This window comes from Rattus norvegicus, chromosome 10 (assembly GCF_036323735.1).
Source record: "Rattus norvegicus strain BN/NHsdMcwi chromosome 10, GRCr8, whole genome shotgun sequence".
Lineage (NCBI taxonomy): Eukaryota > Metazoa > Chordata > Mammalia > Rodentia > Muridae > Rattus > Rattus norvegicus.
In genome coordinates, this window is record NC_086028.1 from 39,743,656 (window position 1) to 39,762,975 (window position 19,320).

The window sequence follows — 19,320 nt, forward strand, 5'->3', positions numbered from 1 at the left end:
CATGTGTAAAGGCATGCACATGTACACACATGTATATGCACATATGCACACATGTGCACGTGGAGGCTGAGATTAATATCAAGTGTCTTTCCTTGCTTGCATTCTACCTTGTTTTTTTTTTTTTTAAAGATTTATTTTATATGAGTACACTGTAGCTGTTTTCAGACACACCAGAAGAGGGCATCAGATCTCATTAAAGATGGTTGTGAGCCACCATGTGGTTGCTGGGAATTGAACTCAAGACCTCTGGAAGAGCAGTCAGTGCTCTTAACCACTGAGTCATCTCTCCAGTCCTCTACCTTATTTTTGAGGACAGGGTCTCTCAGTGAACTAGAACTCACTGATTTGGCCGGGCTGGTCAGTGAGCTTCAGGCATCCACTTGCCTTCCTTTTCCTCTGGCTCTGGAACTACAGGTATGCATGGCCTTGCCTGGTATCAAAGATCTGACTTGATTTTAGTTCCAAGGCGCACGCATGCGCGCGCACACGCGCACACACACACACACACACACACACACACACACACACACACACACACGTTCAAAAAACCCAGAACCAATAAACCAGAGCTTCATGGGGATCAGCACCCATGTTCTTCTTGGAAGATAATGAAGCCACTAATTAACACAGGGATGCTGGGCTTTGATGAACACATATACTGGGAATCCAACAGAGGATGGGAGGAAGGAAGAGCTATTCAAATAAAAATAGGTAATTATGTGTGGACATTTGTAGAGTTGAGCATGGGAAAACGGCTCTGCTGGGTCATCTCGTAGAGGGCTTGGTACGTCCCAAGTACACATCCTAAGAGGCCCAGGATGCTGATCATGATGTCCTTGGCAATGGTCGTACAGCTTATGTTCTCAGAGTAAAACGTGGCAATCTCCAGCAATGGAGGGATGATGAGGGCCAGGGCACTGCTGCTCACAGAGCCCACCAGGGAGATGACCAGGTCCAGGCGGGGGATGAGAACGGCTGAGAAACCTGCAGGGAGAGAGAAATGTAGGCTCACTGAGTGTGTCTTAAAGAGGGGAGCTACCAACAGCATGGCTTTGTAGTTCAACAATCCGGCCAGGTACTATAACTCTGGACCCTATCTCTTCCCCTGTGATCTTTTAGCATTTTTTTTTTTCGGAGCTGGGGACCGACCCTGTGATCTTTTAAAAGATCATTTTTTGTAGGGAGAAAAATATATATATGTGTGTGTGTGTGTGTGTGTGTGTGTGTGTGTGTGTGTCCTTGCATTATTCCCTTGAGACAGGGTCTCTCAGTGATAGTTTTCTAAGCTAGTTTCAGGTGGAAAGGTGAGAAGTAAGGAGGCAAACATCTTATAGATCACAGAGGCAAGGCTGCTGGGGTAGGCACTATTCTGAGGTATGACATGCACCACAGAAACCTATGACCGCTTCCTTACTCACAGGTCAGGCAGACCAAGGCTGCGCGGACGGTCAGGTCTATGAACAGAGCCCAGTTCTCAGACGCTCTCGAGACGACGTAGGGGACGATGATCTCAGCCGGGACGTGGAACTGGAGGGCATAGGTGAAGAAGATGCCCACAGAGTACATCAGCTTGACTGACTGGTACAGCCTGCAGACGAAGCATTGAAAGGAGGCGAGATGCCAACCAGGCTTCAGGGAAGGTGGCTCAAGACTCATCAGAACTCTCAAAGGTCAGAAGACAGTGACTGGGGTCAGGCTGGCTCAGAGGAGACATGGGAGGTCCAAATTATAAATGCATATCCGTGTATAGTACAGTCACAGTATAACAGCCGTACAGGCAAGACATCATCCCCACCCCTGATGCTCACTGAAGTTTCCTCAGAGTTTTCTAGAAATAATCTGTGTATAAAGAATCTTTTAAAATTTCTTTTTTAAAAATTAATGATTATTTAATGATTACTTTTTTTTTCTTTTCTATTTTTCGGAGCTGGGGACTGAACCCAGGGCCTTGTGCTTGGTAGGCAAGCGCTCTACCACTGAGCTAAATCCACAACCCCTAATGATTACTTTTTTAAGATTTATTTTTATATATAAGTACACTGTAACTGTCTTCAGACACACCAGAAGAGGGCATCAGACCTCATTACAGATGGTTGTGAGCCACCATGTGGTTGCTGGGATTTGAACTCAGGACCTCTGGAAGAGCAGTCAGTGCTCTTAACCACTGAGCCGTCTCTCTCCAGCCCTTAAATTTCTTAAAATGTGTGTGCATGTGTGCACATGTGTGCCTGTGTGTGCTTGCCATGAATCACATGTGGGGGTCAAATAACCACCTCAAGTGTCTGTCCTAGCCTTCTACTGTATTTGGAATAGCGTCTCTCTCTTTCATTGCTACTGCGTATGTCAGGCCAGCTGTGCCACAGACTTCCATGGATTCTTCTGTCTCTGTCCATGCCACTTAGGAACTTGGGGATTACTGATGTGCGCCACTGTGCCCAGCTTTTATATGGGTTTTGAGGGTTCTAAGTTGGGTCTTCATGTTTGGGTGGCAAGCACTTTACTGACTGAGCCATATCCCTAGCCCTGAGCCTACAATCTCAAACGGAAAGTGGGGAAGCCACACCAACACCCACAGATGCACGGTGGCACGGCTCTATGCATCATTGACCTTTATTATTACATCAAACATAAAGCTGGGTGTGGTGGCACGTGCCTCTGATCCCAGCAGTAGGGAGGCACAGGCAGGAGGATTGCCACTAGTCTAAGGCCATCGAGGTTGGTATGCATAGTGAGTTCCAGGTCAACAAGGCCTGTATAGTAAGATCCTATCTCAAAACAATAGATGAACCAATACTTCTTGTGAGCTCTTCCCTGTGAGTACGCATTCCTGTTTCTGTCTAAGTTATTTTTTCCTGACACTGGGTCTCATCCTGTGTCCCAGCCTTCAAGGTTGATATGCAGCCAAGAATGACCTCCATCTCCAGATTCCATTTTTTCAAATGGCATGAGCCACCACACTGGTGTGTAAAGCTCTGGGAATTGAATCCAGAATCTTGTGTGTGCTAGGTAAGCACTCAACCACTGAGCTACGGATGCATCGGGCCCCAGCTATGATTTTAAATTTTGATTCCTACTGATATACTGCCCTCTGAGTGTCCTAGTCTATGCAGGCTTGAAGTGCTGAAATAGTGTGTGAATCATTTCAGTCTCTGACATCGCAGTATGTATGCGTGTGTTCCTGTATGCAAATGCACATGTGTGTGCAGGCACGACGGGGTGTCGGGCTGTCACCTTGTATTTGATGAGGGGGTCTCTTGGTGTGCCTTGGGACTCTCACTGAGTCACATTTGGCTTGGCTGGCCGGCTGGCCAGCACACTCCATGGATCTGCCTGTCTCCACTTCTCCGGTGGTAGGATAGCAGCATAAACCTCCAAACCCAATACTGAAGGTCAAACTCAGGCCTCGTGCTTCTGTGGCAAGCAACTTAACTGAGTTACCCACTCAACCCCAGCATTGTAATTTTACTTATAACTGGCATTTATTTTACATGTTTTGAAGATAACGTCTTGCATATAAAATTGTGATTTTTATATACCCATTGATCCCGTCCATTCAAGACTTCCCTCAAGAGCGAGTTCCTTCTCCTCTGCTTACTCATTCTGACTAGAGCTCACTGCCCATGTACTTAGCTGCCACCTCCAGAATGAAAAGGCTGTGCCGGGATAGCTAGATGAAGCGCAACCAGTCAAGAAGGGCAGTGTATTAAGTTATCTCGCTTGCATAAATTAAGGCACAGCTTCAAAGAATTACACGTTCATGATCTCATCTGGTCATTGGCAGAGCAAGTGAGGAGGGTGGAGCTGGTGACATTTTCCTCTTTCTACAGCTCTGGCTGTGAGAAACATGAATGCCACCATCATCCCACCCACCTGAAAAAGCCCAAGGCTGTCCTGACCCCTAACTGTGATAACAGTTGATAATCCACGGAGCTTACTATGTGCCCAGCACTTTTCTAAGTATTTTCTGCATATTAAAGCAATTGCTGCCAGGGAGTGCAGAAATTATCCACGCTGCTCATCAAAAGTTTCTAGGCTTTTCCTTGCCTGGGGTGGGAAGTCAGACAGGAGGGCTGTCTTTTTAGCTGAAGTTAGGAGTCTAAGCCGTCTCACTGGCTGCTTGGGAAAGGCAGGTGGCATTCAATGGCTCTGTCATGACAGCCAACACCACCCTAGTTGTGGTTGACCCATTCAAACGAGAGCCTGCACCACAGTGTGAACAGAGAGTTAAGCACTTGTGTGACAGCATCATGAAGCTGTCCTGACTGATGAGAGGAGGCACGTGTGTAAGCTTACTGTACAGAAGGGTGGGAGGCTTGCCCGCGGCCGTGGAGGAACCAGAATGTGGGTCTCATTAGTAAGCTTTAGAACATGTACTTAGTCACTAGGAGTCCAACACCTCCTCTAAAGATCCCACCTACAGCTGCTTCCTGGATGGATAGATGGGTGGGGGAGGGAATCAATGACTGGAGGTGCCGACTCCAGGCTGAATTCCAGCTGGGGATACTCTAAGTGGCAGTCCATCTGTGGCATACGCCTAAGTTTGTATTTATTTATTTATTTATTTATTTATTTATTTATTTATTTATTTCCAGGTATTGCAGTGCGTGCCTATAATCTCAGGGGAAGCAGAGGCAGGTTGCCAGAAGAGTTTAAGGCTAGCTTTGGCTACAAAGGAAGTTTGAGGTTATTCTGGGGTACATATGAGAACCTATCTTAAAAAATAAATTTGTTGTTACTATTTTTTTTATTATTATTATTATTATTATTATTATTATTATTATTATTATTATCATTATCATCCAACCTAGGGCCTCAGACAATCTGCCCAAATGCTCTACGGTGGAGTTTTCACTTCCTGTGTGCTCAACTGCTCTACATCACTCATCTTAGGACCTTTTCACTTTAGGGTCAACCTTGTACTCAAGCCTCCATTGCTCCTACACAGTGTGCGCTGGAAAGGTCACTGAGAGCCTCCGATGTCTACATTCTCCTTTGTTCCATGGAATCCTCAGTGATAATGCTTAAGGCTGCTGCTTCAGAGAGGGAGCATTGTGCCAACCCTCGAAGTCACCCGGTGTCATAGTTAGCATGGCCGGCAACAGTTCATTTCTTCTGCTAAAGGTTAACTTGAGGCATCAGTTTCCTACCAGCAATTGGGCAAGTTGAGGGTGATGCTGGCCTGGGTGTCTGCACCAAACTTCATGTAGCCCAGAGTCCCCAAGCAGATGTAGAGGAAGATGACAAAGGACATCCCCAGATAGAGCACGGCGGGAAACTGCTGTGGGCTCTTCATCTGGCTTTTGAGAGGCAGAACCTAAAAGCAAAGGGTTTGTGAAAGACAAGGTGGAAGAAATGGCCATAGTGTGAGTTCCTGCTGGGGTGCGGGGCTTCCTGGCATCCAGTTCCTGAGACAAGCAGTTGAGGGGGCATTTTGGCCAAAAGCTGCTTACTTTTGGCAATTTAACTTTCTATAACCCTTTGCTGTTCTGAATATTTAATTCTTTCTTTTACTCTTGCTATTCTATGACCAAAAGTCTCTGACTGCTGGCAACTTAACTCCTGCTGATAAGTGCAGGGGAGTAAGAAAAACAGTGTTATTTGACCTTTTCCTCTCTGGCTCACCCACCTCCCCACCCCCCAACTAGCCAGTTGAGAGGCTAGGAGGTGTTTGTTAAGTCTTTGTGAGCCAGAAAGAAAAGACAAGGATGAAAATAAAAAAGTCCGGCCTAAACACACACACACACACACACACACACACACACACACACACACACACACACATGCACACACATTTGGTGGATGGAACAGAGCTCCATAAGTCACTCTTTACTTTTTCTCTCAGATTCTTTTATACCTTCTTAGACAAACGTTCTTTCTAAAATTACCTCATAGTTAAAGTGTTACACGAAAGGGGAGTTACAGAAGGGGAGTTGACATTAAGTTCAAACAGTGTTTCATTCTATAAGCTCATTATAAGTTCAAAGCAACGGTTTTACATGGCCTTGCTTTATCATGGTTCACACCTATGGCCTCACCCTTGGACCTGACCTAGAATGAATGTTTTTCCTTGATCACAAATTGGTCCCAAGTCTATTTCTCTTCTTACTGTAATTTATGAGAGCTCATTGCATTCCTTATTGTGCAGCCCTTATTTACTATTCTTTGAGAAAGAGATGCATTCTATTTCTGATTCTAACTTTATTACATCTCTCTGGCAAAACAACTAAAACCATCTCCTTAAACTTTCTTCCTAGAATTATTTGAATCAAATCAGGAATTCTATTAAGTCATTAATATATTTAAACAGCATTGATTCATGAAAGTTAATCTTCATGCTGATCTGCAGGAAACTTGCCCAAAAGGGTGGACTGATGCCCAAGAATCATTAGGCTCTGTAATAGTGGCAGGAAAGGCATATCAGCAGAGAGAATCAATCCTAGGATGAAGTCTCTGTGTCTGGGCCTCTCCATAGTGCACCCATCGCAGCCATGCAGAGTGGTGGGCCATCACCAGGAAACGTACTTGCTTGCCATAGCCTTTCCTAGATGGCTCTGGTTAGGTCCCCTTATGGGCACAGGTGTTGTTCTGGTGGATGGAGTTAATAGGGATCCCCTCCGAAAAGACCCCACTCGCTATAAGGCTACACCCTTCCACAAGGCCACACTTTCCACAGAGCCACACTCTCTATATTGTCATCTCACTCTAAATGGCCATGCCCTTCCACATCACAGGGCCACACCTCTCTACAAGGCTACATCATCCACATCACCACTCCACATAGCTACACCCTTCACACAGCCACACCCCTGGGAAGCCACGCCATATGGATATGCCTTTCTATATGTCATGTGACCATCACATTAGCTTTATGGCCACGTCCCTCCACAGAGCCACACTCCCTCCATAGGTTCACCCCCCTGTTCATCTTGTTTCATGCTTGCTATTTCCCCAACAGCCTTCTCAGCGTGAGCTGACTAGTAAATTCTCCATCTTTGCCTTGGAAGCTTGAGGTGTGGTTTGGGTTAGGAGGTGCACTTGGCACTGTAGCTTTTCCCTTCACTAGGAGAGAACTGTGGGGCACTGCCCACAGCACTGGTAGGGTTACATGGGGAATCATAGCTGGACATCTGTGGGGCACCTCATCCTTCTTACCATCCCCACGCCTTCAAAGGTGAAGATAGCTGTGCCAAAGAACAACAAGAAAGTCTTCCAGCTTGCAACCAGGGGCAGGTGGCTATGGTGTGGGATCTGAAAAAGAGGAAGGGCGTTGGCTTTACATGAGGAGATCATCTCGGTTCGTGTCTCATGGCAAAGATAGTGTAAAGAGCCCTCTTACTTACTGTCTTATCTTTTAAAAACTGTTTTTAGTGTCAATTTATTTTGAGACAGTCTCATGCAGCCCAGGCTGACCTTGAGCTATTCATGTCCTTGAGGTTGATCTTGAATTCCTAATCCTGCCTCCTCCTCCACCTCCCCCAGCTCCATGCTGGGATTCCAGGTGTGCACTATCTGGTATGGTTTTATGCAGTGTTGAAGATGGAACCTAGGTCCTCCTGCATACTAGGTGAACACTCTACCCACTTAGCCATATCTTTAGTCTAATTCATTTACATTTATTGTGGTAAGGTAACATCACATTTTCTGTTTAGTCATTTTATACACTGAGTATATTCACTCTGTGACATTCACATCACTACTGTTCATCACCAGAAATTTCTTATCAACTCAAACTGAAACTAAATCTTTGTTCTCTACCTCCTAGCAACCTGTGTGTGTGTTTTGTTTATATGAACAAGGCTGTTCTAAGTACTTCCTGTCAGTAGGGGCTTGTAACATTTGTCTTTCACTTAGCTTAGTGTCTTTTAAGGTTTGTGCACATTATAGCATTTATTAGAATCTCATTCCTGGCCTTGGAGAGATGGCCCAGGAGTTAAGAGTACTTGCTGCTCTTCTGAGGACTGGAGTTCAGGCAGCTCACAACTACTTGTAGTTCTAGCTCCAGGCATCATTCTCTCTCTCTCTCTCTCTCTCTCTCTCTCTCTCTCTCTCTCTCTCTCACACACACACACACACACACACACACACACACACACACACACAGAGAGAGAGAGAGAGAGAGAGAGAGAGAGAGAGAGAGAGAGAGAGAGAGAGATGCACACATATGAATGAAAATAAATCTTAAAAAAAAAAAAACCACTCAGGGTTGGGGATTTAGCTCAGCGGTAGAGTTCGGTCCCCAGCTCCAAAAAAAAGAAAAAAAAGAAAAGAAAAAAATCCACTCCTCTCATTTTCTTATTTCTAATTAATCTATTCTTTCTCCCACGTCTATCTGGCTTGTTTATCCTTTCATTAGCCAATGCACTTGGTAGCTTTTATCTGGACGCTGTGGGAAGTCTTCTTGTCTTAAATATGGAGCAGACAGAACAGTGGAAGAAGGAAGTTACCCAAAGTTAATCTGCAAGCTACTCACATAGGCCAGGTAAGGGCCTGTTCCTGCCCTTTAATACCTCTTCCCCATCATTCCCTTCAGAGCTGCGCAGTCAGTACAGTAGCCATCAAAGATATAGAGAGTGATAATTTGTGTCATTGTATCAAGTAGCACAATCTGGTCTCAAACTTGCTCTATAGCCAAGTAAGCAGTGATTGATACTAGATCTCTGGAGTGGGTAGGATAAAGGCTTCTCAAAGATGTCCTCATCCTAATCCCACTGAGCAGATTATGCTACTTAAATAAGTTTATTTATTGTGAGGGTCTTTCTATGTAGCCCAGGCTGCCCTGATGTTGATTGGTTGGCATGTGTATATAGCCTTGGCTGCCCTAGAACTCACTGTCTAGATTAGGCTAGCCTCAAACTCACAGAGGTTGGCTTGCCTCTACTTCCCAAGTGCTGAGGTTAAAGGTGTGTGGTCCCAAAATCAGTCAGGTTTTTTTGTTTTGTTTTGCCATATAGGCCAAGCTTCTTTCTGTCCTAACTTCCTTTAGTTTTTTTTAAATATTTTATTTAATTATATATTATGATTACACTGTTGCTATCTTCAGACACACCAGAAGAGGACATCAGATCTCTTCACAGATGGTTGTGAGCCACCATGTGGTTGCTGGGATTTGAACTCAGGACCTCAGGAAGAGCAGTCGATGCTCTTAACCACTGAACCATCTCTCCAGCCCCCTGTCCTAACTTCCAAAGTGCTAGGTTTATGGGTGCATGCTGCCATTCTTGGCTAGAGAACTGAGTTTTCAAAAGGAATTTAGGATGCTAAACTGATGACCTTACACAAGATTAACCTGTATTATCTGGATCAGATAAGGGTCCTTAAAAGAGGAAGAGAGGAATGGAAGAGGTCAGAAGACCATCGCATGGAGGACTTAGCCTAGTGTCGCTGACTTTAACCATGGAAGGGCCACGCACCAAAGCATGCCGAAAAAGGCAAGAGAGCAGACCCTCTCTTAGAGCCTCTAGAGAAGGAGACAGCCCTGCTGATCCCTGATTAGCTGGCTCAGTGAAATCTCCAGCACCCACAGAAGCAATCTGTATCATTTTAAGGCTGGGGGGATGTAGTTTAGTCAGTAGAGTGCTTGCCTAGCATGCATGAAGAATTGAGTTTGATTCTCAGCTCCGCGTAAATCCAAATATGGTGGCACATGCCTGCAAACTCAGCTCTAGGGAGGTAGAGGCAGGAGAATCAGAAGTTCAAGATCATCCTGCAAGACTGAAAGAGTTTGAAGCCAGCCTGGCCTTTACGAAACCCTGTTTAAAAAACAAAACAAAACAAAACAAAAAACCCCAAAACCTTGAAACCAAAGAAAATAAAACCAAAAACAAAAACAGTTTAAAAATATCTTAGCTTATACCTCAGTTAGTAGAGTTCCTGCCTAACAGGTGCAAAGCCCTGTGTTCAATCTCCAGCACAGCATAAGTTGAGTGTCATGGTACATGTCTATAAGTCTAGCATTTGGGAAGTGGAGACAGGAGGATCAGAAACTCAAGTCCTCCTTAGCTACAAAGCCAACCTGGGCTCCATGAAGCTGTTTAAAAGAAACACCTTCCCGCCGCCCTCCAACTTCCAGATCTGTGGTTGTTATAGCAGTAACACTGATATAATTCCAAAGACAAAGAAACAAAGCAACAATAGTGGAATGTTAGCGCCAGTGATGGAAGGTAAACCAGTTGGCCGAATCAGAAAGCTCTGTTCACCTGAGGCTCCTGCTTCTCAATGTCTTTTTCTGGAAACTGGGATAGAGATTGTATTTTTTGGTTGTTTTATTTCGAAGATCCAGGAAATCATGTAATGTCCTTCGTACCAAGTAGATCTATATTCTCTTTAAAACTTTTTAGATCCATTTATTTTATTGTGGAGGGGCAGGGTGGCTTGCGTGCCATGGTGTATATATGGAAATCAAAAGATAACTTATGGGATTCAGTACTCTTCTACTTCTCTGTTGGGGCTGGGTATGGAACTCAGGGCCTCAGGCTTGGAGGCAAGCATCTGAGCCATCTAGTCAGCTGCTATATATTTCCTGCCCACTGACCAGTGCTATATCTCCATGTGGTGCATGTTCGTGTGTGTGTGTGTGTGTGTGTGTGTGTGTGTGTGTGTGTGTGTGTGCGCACCTGCATGCTCACCCATGGTGTCTATGCCAGTGCTTGTGGAGGCCAGAAGTCAATATCTGATGTCTTCCATATAGTTCTCCACCTTATTTTTTTGAGTCTCTCATTGAACCTGGGGATCCTCATTTCAGCTAGACTGTCTGGCCAGTGAACCCTCACCCACCTTCCACTCTCTCTGGGGTTACATCATGTGCTCCACTGTGCTAGGCTGTCTGTCATATAGATACTGGAGATGGGAACTCAGGTCTTTACGCTAGGGCAGCAAGCACTTTACCCCTTGAGCCCTCTTCCCATCTCCCTGCTGTGCTATTGCTTGTTATTTGTTGAACTGATGAAGAATGTGACATTGAGTCACAAAACCCTCAGCTTCTTGCACAACACCAGACCACAGAAAGTATTCAGCAAGTAAATTTTCAGTGGTTCACTGTTATTGGATATGATGTTACTGCTGAAGATGAGGGTGTTGATGACAATGACACCTAGCTTGTGGGACAGAAGTGTTTCTAGAAATTACCTAGGTTCAGAGCAGGGGACTGGCCACCTTCCTCATCTTCACCTTCCCATCTGCCATGCCTCAGAAACCCTGGTCCCTGACCCCCTTCTGTATGGTTTCAGACCTGGATGAGATACTCGAAGATCAGAGCCAGGCTGCTCAGGGTGGTGATGGTGGCCAAGGTAGAGAAGATGGACAGCACCTGTGGGTTCTGGACGAGTACCAGAAGGATGAGGAAGGGCAGGATGGTGAGCATATAGAAGCGAGTGTCCAGGATGGACGTCATCACCAGGCTCTGCCTAGGCTGGCAGACATTGGAGGTGAAGTGAGCTTCTTCCACGATCTACCAGAACAATACGGTGAAAGGCAGGGCGTCAATTGTGAATAACTAAGATTCACTTAGGATTTCAGCTCATCAACTGATAACTTACTGCCACAGCAGAAAAGACACTATTCCTGACTTGTGTGACGTTCCAATCCAGCCAGATGCCATTTTTGGGTGCTAGAGGGACTGCTTAGTGGTTAAAAAACACTGGTTGCTCTTACAGAGGACCTGAGTTTAATTCCCAGTACCCACATGGTAGCTCACAACTCCAGGAGTGCCAATACCTTCTTCTGACTTTCATGAGTATGTAGTGCACATGTATTTATGCAGGCAAAACATTCATGCACATACAATAAATAAATCCTTAAGACACCTTTAGATTCATTTCATTTGATTGGCATGAAATGTTTTGCCTGTACATCATGCACATGCCTGATGCTGGGAGAGGGCAAAAAAGGAAGTCAGATCTCCTGGAACTGGAGTTTCAGATGACTGTGAGCCATCATGTGGGGGTTGGGAACATAACCCAGGTCCAAATCCTTTGAAAGAACAACAAAAGCTCTTCACTGCTGAGCCATATCTCCAGCCCCATTGATATGTGTCTTCTGTGTGTCTGTGCACTCATACATGTGTGTTTCTGGTAGTGTGTGTGTGGGGTTGGGGGGCTCCAGAGGACAAAATCAGTAATGTTCCTCAGGTGCAGCCCTTCTTGCTTTTTGAGATAGGGTCTCTCATTAGCCTGGTTACTGGGCAAGTTAGGTTAGGCTGGCCCTCCAATGAGCTGCAGGCACCCATCTATCTGCCTCTTCAGCATTGGAATTACAGTAGTACCAGAAGAGGGCATCGGATCCCATTGCAGATGGTTGTGAGCCACCACATGGTTGGTGGGAATTGAACTCATTACCCCTGGAAGAACACTCTGTGCTCTTAACCACTGAGCCATCTCTTTATCCCAAGCCTGACTTTTGTTTTTTTAATATGTGAGTCTTGGAAGATGGTACCCAGGCCCTTGGGTTGGCAAGACAAGCAATTTACTGAATGAGTCCTCCCTTCACCCACACTTTTTTTTTTTTCCTTTTTCTTTTTTTCGGAGCTGGGGACCGAACCCAGGGCCTTGCGCTTCCTAGGCAAGCGCTCTACCACTGAGCTAAATCCCCAACCCCCACCCACACTTTTTGAGACAGGATCTCATGTATCCTTCAGAGTTGGCCTCAGACTTGCTATGTGGGTGAGAATGGCCTTGAACTTTTGATCATTCTGCTTCTACCTTCCAAATGTTGGTGTTATGGATATGAACCTCTGTGTCCGGTTTTGGGTATCCTTCATCTTATTGGGCAAACCTAGCCGCCTTAAACTGTAGTGTGTGTGATTCTGACGATGGGAAACACTGAGCATTGTAAAACCCAAAGGCTCAATGCTCTCTTTGTCCGATAGACAATCTCTTCCCTGTGAAGTGGTGGTTTCCTTGCTCACATGACTAGAAAAGGGTTTCTGTTATGCAAGCACGTCCTTTTTAGACTCTGTGGGTGAAGTGGGGCTGGGCTGGGAATTGAGCATCCTCTGCTCAGACGGTCTCTTACAAGGCTCCCTCTCTTCCCGCCCAACCAGGTGTGCTCCTCTGTGTCACAATCTGTAAAAGGCTCTGCCTGACTTGTCTTACATTAGGAATGAGATGAGGGGATGGTGACAGACAGCTCGTTAGACATTTTGGATGTGACAACCTGTGATGCTTTCAGCCCGGAGGCTAGGGGCTTTAGCTTTGCTCTGGTCCCAACTGTGGTCCAAATGTGGGCAGACAGGCTATGGTGCCAGTAACAGCCCCAGCATCGGGAGGTCTGGTCTTCTCCCGCTCTGCCCAGAAGATCCCTCTTTACCTGTTGTAAATTGTCTGCCATAAACATGAAGTACACACTGCAGAAGCCCAGCTGAGTGACGATGAGCAGGAAGCTTACGACGTACCTGGGAAGGAATAGGAGAATGAGAGAAATAAGTCCTTGTTTAGGGTGGGTTTTATTTTCAAAACATTTATTTCTGATCGTCTTACTTTGAGAAATGTCAGCCCCTCAGAACAAAGTGATAACACAGTAGAAGTTAACAGCCATAAACTCTGGCTTTACAGAGTTAGTTTGCTTTCTGAGATAGGGCCTTGTGTTGCCCAGGCTGGCCTCTGGTTAGCCAGGTTGCCAAGTGTGACCTTGAAAACCTGATTTTCTTGCCTCTACCTTCTGATAGTGCTGGCATTACCACAACCACCCAGCCCACATTCATTCACTCTAATGAAATTCAATTTGGAGTTACCTTTGGCCCCAAGTTACATTCTGGATATTACATTCACAACATACACACACACACAAACACACCACACACACCACACACACACACACACACACACACACACACACACACACACACCCCAAAAGCACTCAGAACCATTCCAATGATAACTTCAGAAGTCATGAAACATCTACCTGAATATTTCTCTTAATCCTTAATAGACAGAAATCAACTAACATCAAATATATAATTTATATATCTTAATTATCTTACAAATATCTTTCTTTGGAGAGGGCATAGGCTCATGAGGCCAAGGCTAACTTTAAACTTCATATGTAGCCCAGGCTGCCCTTGAATTCCTGATTCTCCTGACTCCACCTCCCAAGTGCTGGGATCGCAGGGTTGCCGATATAGGTGACTTAACTTTGATTTTCCAAAGCTCTGTGTTGCGTTTGGCTGTACCCCTTTTTTGTCTTCTTTTCCCACGAGGAATATTTTTGCATGCACTTGTACCAGTTTTACATCAGGTCATTTGGGAGAGTCCAGGTTGGCTTTCTTATAAACTGTCAACATGGTGTGCTTGTGTGACTACTGCCTCCAGATGAGAGTCGTTGGGCAGACCACAGAGGCAGCAACACTCTTCCTCTTTCCATACACCGGGGACAACGGTCTGTTGTCCTGTGGTTTAGGATCTCTTTTTATACATGCACCTCCTCCCACCCACACTATGAAGCGGGATCCAGGCAAGCCTATGCAATGCACTTAATTACAGTGCTTAGATTGGAAAAAATTACCACATTCTTCCTGCTGTGGGGTTTTGTTTGCTGCTTTCTGGTACTGGGGATTGAACTAAGACTTTATGCATGCTAGGCAGGTACTCTATCTTTGAGCTACACCCCAGCTCCATTTTCCTTGCAACATTTTACTTTACGGTAGTAACGAGTTGGCAGACCATCTGTCCAGTCATCGTGTCCTATATTCTAGGCCAGACTGGCTTTCTTGTGCATCATATGTCTTAGTCTCTCATCCCTGAGTGAGCCAATCTCAGGCCAAAAGGTTTGATTAGATGACATTTCTTCACTGATTTTTTTTCTGGTAAGAGAATCTCAGAGTGGATCTTTATGTCCTCCGTATCCACAGAAGACACCTGTGTCCACCTTTATGTCCTCCGTATCCACAGAAGACACCTGTGACATGGGTTGCTAGGCGCTCAGCTTGATGCCCTGGGCAGGGGCACCAGGGCTCTCTCCTTTATAAAGTTCAGCACCAGTTTTTCATCCAAAGCCTGAGCACTGGTGATTGTTATATATGTGGGGCAAGCGGTTCTTATTCATGCCTCTGAGTTCCTCTCAGTGTGCTGAGAAAGAAGAATCTCTGGTTGAAGTAAGGCTCCCTTCCCCAGATATTTTTAAATTTCTTCAGTTACTGATCTCCAAAGTAATGGGAAAATGGAATCCCGGTGGGTGGAAAGTAGAGATCTTGAGTTCTAGTCATTGCTCTGACAAATTCCTGTGTGGCTTTGAGCTACTTGGTTGCCTTCTCTGAGCTGTGTAATTTTCCATCTCAATAGGCATGGATACAGTGATGTCAAGGGCTACTACTGCCCTACATATCTACTGAAGATGTCATCAGACAACGATCCTGACCTCATCTGGCTGATATTGAGAGATAACGTGCCAACTGAGGAGCCTGAGGTAGGCAGTGTGGAAGGCACCGCAGCTGCTGAGGTGTTGACTCACTGCCTGAAGAACTGTCCTAGAAGGTTGCATGGAAGGTCTCGGGATGTCTTTGTCCCACCATTATTGAGGTCTTTTGCACCTTTTATGTGTTATTTTATTGTGAGAGCTTTGGTTACTCCTTCTTTCTAGGGCAGTATAATCTTAACCTGGAGTCCTATTCAAGATTGGTAAGATGATAGGAGATGCTTAAACAGAAAAGCATTTTGAACACCATCAGCTTGTGTGCATGCACGCATGTGCGTGCTGTTGAGCCTCCAGCTGTGCTGCTGAACTGCATGCCTAGCTCTTTTAAAGTCCTGCCACAGGAGTCTCCCTACATCACTGTGTCTTGAATTCACGTGGGCTTTGAGCTCTGTGTATCTCTGACAGCCTTCTGGGAAGGTGGCTGTTCTAGTTTCCTCTATTGATGTGACAATACACTCTGACCAAAAGCAACATAGGAAAGGAAGGGGTTAATTTGGTCTTACACCCCAGCTCTCAAGGCCCTTCACTGAGAAAAGTTAGGACTGGAGCACAAGGTAGGAACCCGCAGCAGAACTCATGGAAGAGTGCTTCTTCTAAATGGCTTGCTCCCAAGTTCATAATTAACTAGCTTTCAGATATAGACCCAGAGAATGATGTTGTGGACTGGGCCTCACTACATCAATTAAGAGTCAAAACAATTACCCACAAGACCATCTGATCTGGACAATTCCTCAATTTAGGCTTTCCTCTCAGTTGACACTAGTCTGTGTCAAATCGATGATTAAAGCTATCTGACAGTGGCAGGACAGTCCTGTGCTACCGGGATTGGCTCACCATTAGCTTCTGCACCTTTTATATGTTATTGTGAGAGCACTGGTCACCCTGTTTTTCTAGGGCAGTGAAATCTCTCCCTGAAGTCCCAAGCAAGGTGTGATGGGGCAAAGGTTTCTCCATCTTGTATCAGTTGAAGCCATCTTTGGTTTCTACACACTGCCCTGAAAAGTCCCACAGGAAAACACCCAACCGTGTTCTAGAAATGGAGGGTTAAAATAACCCAGCTAACTGCATGCTCTTGGTAAATGCTTGCTTGCTTGCCCCTAAAACTGTGTCCTAAAAACTCCATGTAATGTACATTTGGGGCTGCTCTGTGAGAAGTCTCAGTCTCTCTCTCTCTCTCTCTCTCTCTCTCTCTCTCTCTCTCTCTCTCTCTCTAGGCAGTCACCAGCAGGTTTAATACAGACTCTTGATTTGTACTTTGGTTGTGCTGAGTGGTCTCTGGGTTTTTTTGCCCCATTACAAAGGAAGCAAGTTTAATGTCCGTCACGAGGGGGCTAGTCAACTAAAACAGGGCAAACATCTCTGCTAGAGAAAACTGTGAACCTTCAAATGATAAGTTTGTCCCAAGATGGAAAAAAGTGAGGAATATTGTTCGTGGAGATTGCTTTCTGCTGTTAAATTGACAGGATAGAATCACAAGGAAAACACATTTTGGGCAAGTCTGTGAGAGACATGCTAGAATAAGTTGACTGGCCAGGCATGGTGGCACATGTCTTTAATCCCAGCACTCAGAAGGCAGAGGCAGGTGGATCTCTTCAAGTTCAAGGCCAGCCTGGTCTACATAGTGAGTTCTAGAACAGCAAGGGCTATGTAGAGAAATTCTGTCTTAAAAACAACAAACAAGCAAACAAAACAAAGACTAAAAAGAAAAAAAATAACTAGGTTGATAAAGGTGGGAAGACCCACCCTGGATGTGGGCGGTACCATTCTTTGTGCTGGATCCTGGGCTGAATAAAAAGGAGAAAGTAGGTTGAGTACCAGCAATCTCTCTGCTTCCTGATTGTGGATAAAATGTAACCAGTTGCCTCTTGTCCTAGTTGCCACTTTTTTCCTGGTACTACTATAGACTCCAATCCCCTAGAACGATGAACTGGAATAAATCCTTTCTTCCTCAAGTTGCTTTCCTCAGATACTCTGTTGCAGCAACAGGAGAAGTGACTGACTCATACTAACTATTACATTTAAAAAAAAAATCTAGGTTTAGGCTAGTGGTGGAGGTGCATGCCTGGCACTTGGGAAAAAGGAGGAGGTCAGCAGTTTAGGGCTAATTTGGGGCTACAGAACATGTTTGAAGCCAGACTGGTATGCAGGAAATGCTGTCTCAAACAAACAAATAAGCAAGCCAGTAAGTAAAATGAACTTCAAGATTACACATAGGATTCTAAGTAACATACAAGAGAGCGTAAAATGAACTCGTGCTCAGGCTGGAGCTCCACTGGTAGAATTCTAGCTCAGTTTATGAAACTTCAGCTTGTGCATTAACCCAGCACAGTAGGGTATATGGGAAATTCAAGACCATCCTTGGCTTCTTAGGTAGTTCAAGGTCACCTTGATTTTCTTATCTTTCTTTTCTTTCAAAAAATAAAGAAAAGCGATTAAGCCCTTTCTGACTCACAAACTTCATGGTGTACTAAGATATAGAAGGAGGTGGGGCTGGGCAGTGGGGAGATATTTTATCTTGCTCAATAGTTGCTGAAAATAGCCTATCTGCTTAAAAAGACAAAAACAAAAGACAACAACAGCAAAAACAGTGCAAGAAGAGGCTGAGAGATGGCTCAGTGGTTAAGAGCACATATATTCTTGCAGAGGACCTGGGTTCAGTTCCTAACACCTACATCAGGGGACATACAACCACCTGGAACTCCAGCTCCAGTGGATCCAATGGTCTTTTCTAGACTCCTAGGGGAACCTGCGTTCATATGCACATACTCACGTACAGACACACAGATAGATAGAATTGAGTATAAAACAAAATCTTTTAAAAATAAAAATGACGATGAAGAACCTTGTGCGAGCAGACATAAAGGCAGGGCAGGTGGGGGGGACTCTCTCACGGTTTCATCACTGTATTACACGTGTGACCAGTACCTGCCCCACACAGAGTGCGTCCTCAGCCAAGGACTTGGGCATGTCTCCAGGCTGTACATTGTGGTCTCTTCATAGTTCACAAAACTCCTCTGCAATCTAGGACGAAAGGACAAATGGTGCTTAAGTTAAAACACTTTTGCTAAAGGAACAGAATGCGTGTAAGCTGCTGACAGTTGTGTATTTGTATGTTAGTGAGGCGTGTTCTGGGATCTCTCTCTCTCTCTCTCTCTCTCTCTCTCTCTCTCTCTCTCTCTCTCTCTGTTTTTTTCCAGAGCTGAGGACCGAACCCAGGGCCTTGCACTTGCTAGGCAAGCACTCTACCACTGAGCTAAATCCCCAACTCGGGAACTCTCTAATAATTGCACCACCTATGCAACTTTCATGAGTTTACTTGTCTATACAGTTTCTATGCATTTCTGCTTTGGGGTGGGGCACAGGGTCTCATGTAGCCCAGGATGGCCTAGAACTTGTGCAACTGAAAATGCCCTGACCTCCCTACAGGCATGCCCCCGGCAGTGTGCTTTAAACACAATATTTAGGGAGCTTTGCTTGGGTTTATCCTTTGGAATAAGCAGTATCTGTGTTTTGGCTTAAATAAGCAGAGCAGAGAGGAGCGGGAAGAAGAGGCAGAGTGGGCATGGCCAGCCAGGACCTGCCTTGGTTTCCACCAAGATTTGGGAGCTCTGGCAAAGGCGAAAGCAATCTCTTCTCTTCTGAGGGGAGTGGGTGGCTCTGTAGTAGGGGCCCTTCCGGTTCTGGGTAGGAACAGGGAGGAGCAGCTGCTGACCAGATGCCACATGCACAGTGCTAACTGTAGGGCTGGGGGACAGAGAGGAGGGGTTTAGGACTCTGATGGAGCCTTCTAAAGCAGTATGCCTGTCATCCCAGATACTCTGCAGGTAGATGCAGGAGATGCAGAGATCAAGTCCATTCTGGACTACGTTAAAAAGTTAAAGACAGTTTGAGAAGTTACCGAAACAAAAATGGAGG

General features: G+C 45.3%; 1 protein-coding gene and 1 long non-coding RNA gene across 8 annotated transcripts in view; one reads left to right on the plus strand and one right to left on the minus strand.

Annotated features, from left to right (window-relative positions):
- Positions 1 to 570: 570 nt before the first annotated feature.
- Slc36a3 (solute carrier family 36, member 3) overlaps positions 571 to 19,320 on the minus strand; it is a 29,895-nt gene continuing 11,145 nt past the window's right edge. For 4 of the 6 annotated variants that reach the window (XM_008767685.4, XM_039085937.2, XM_039085939.2 and 1 more), the window contains 7 exons: positions 18,331 to 18,426; positions 13,303 to 13,387; positions 11,228 to 11,446; positions 7,153 to 7,248; positions 5,148 to 5,314; positions 1,419 to 1,588; positions 571 to 984 (listed from right to left, as the gene is read on the minus strand). In XM_008767685.4, coding sequence (XP_008765907.1) covers positions 716 to 984; positions 1,419 to 1,588; positions 5,148 to 5,314; positions 7,153 to 7,248; positions 11,228 to 11,446; positions 13,303 to 13,387; positions 18,331 to 18,426 — 1,102 coding nt within the window. In that variant the 3' untranslated portion in view covers positions 571 to 715. The remainder of the gene's footprint in view (positions 985 to 1,418; positions 1,589 to 5,147; positions 5,315 to 7,152; positions 7,249 to 11,227; positions 11,447 to 13,302; positions 13,388 to 18,330; positions 18,427 to 19,320) is intronic. The other 2 variants (NM_001024764.1, XM_006246381.4) reach the window with 2 other exon arrangements.
- LOC134480794 (uncharacterized) lies at positions 10,145 to 16,656 on the plus strand. 2 transcript variants are annotated; one of them, XR_010055619.1, is made up of 2 exons: positions 10,145 to 10,287; positions 11,226 to 16,656. It is a non-coding gene; the product is annotated as an uncharacterized LOC134480794 (long non-coding RNA). The 2 variants fall into 2 exon arrangements; XR_010055618.1 differs by having other exon boundaries at positions 15,273 to 16,656.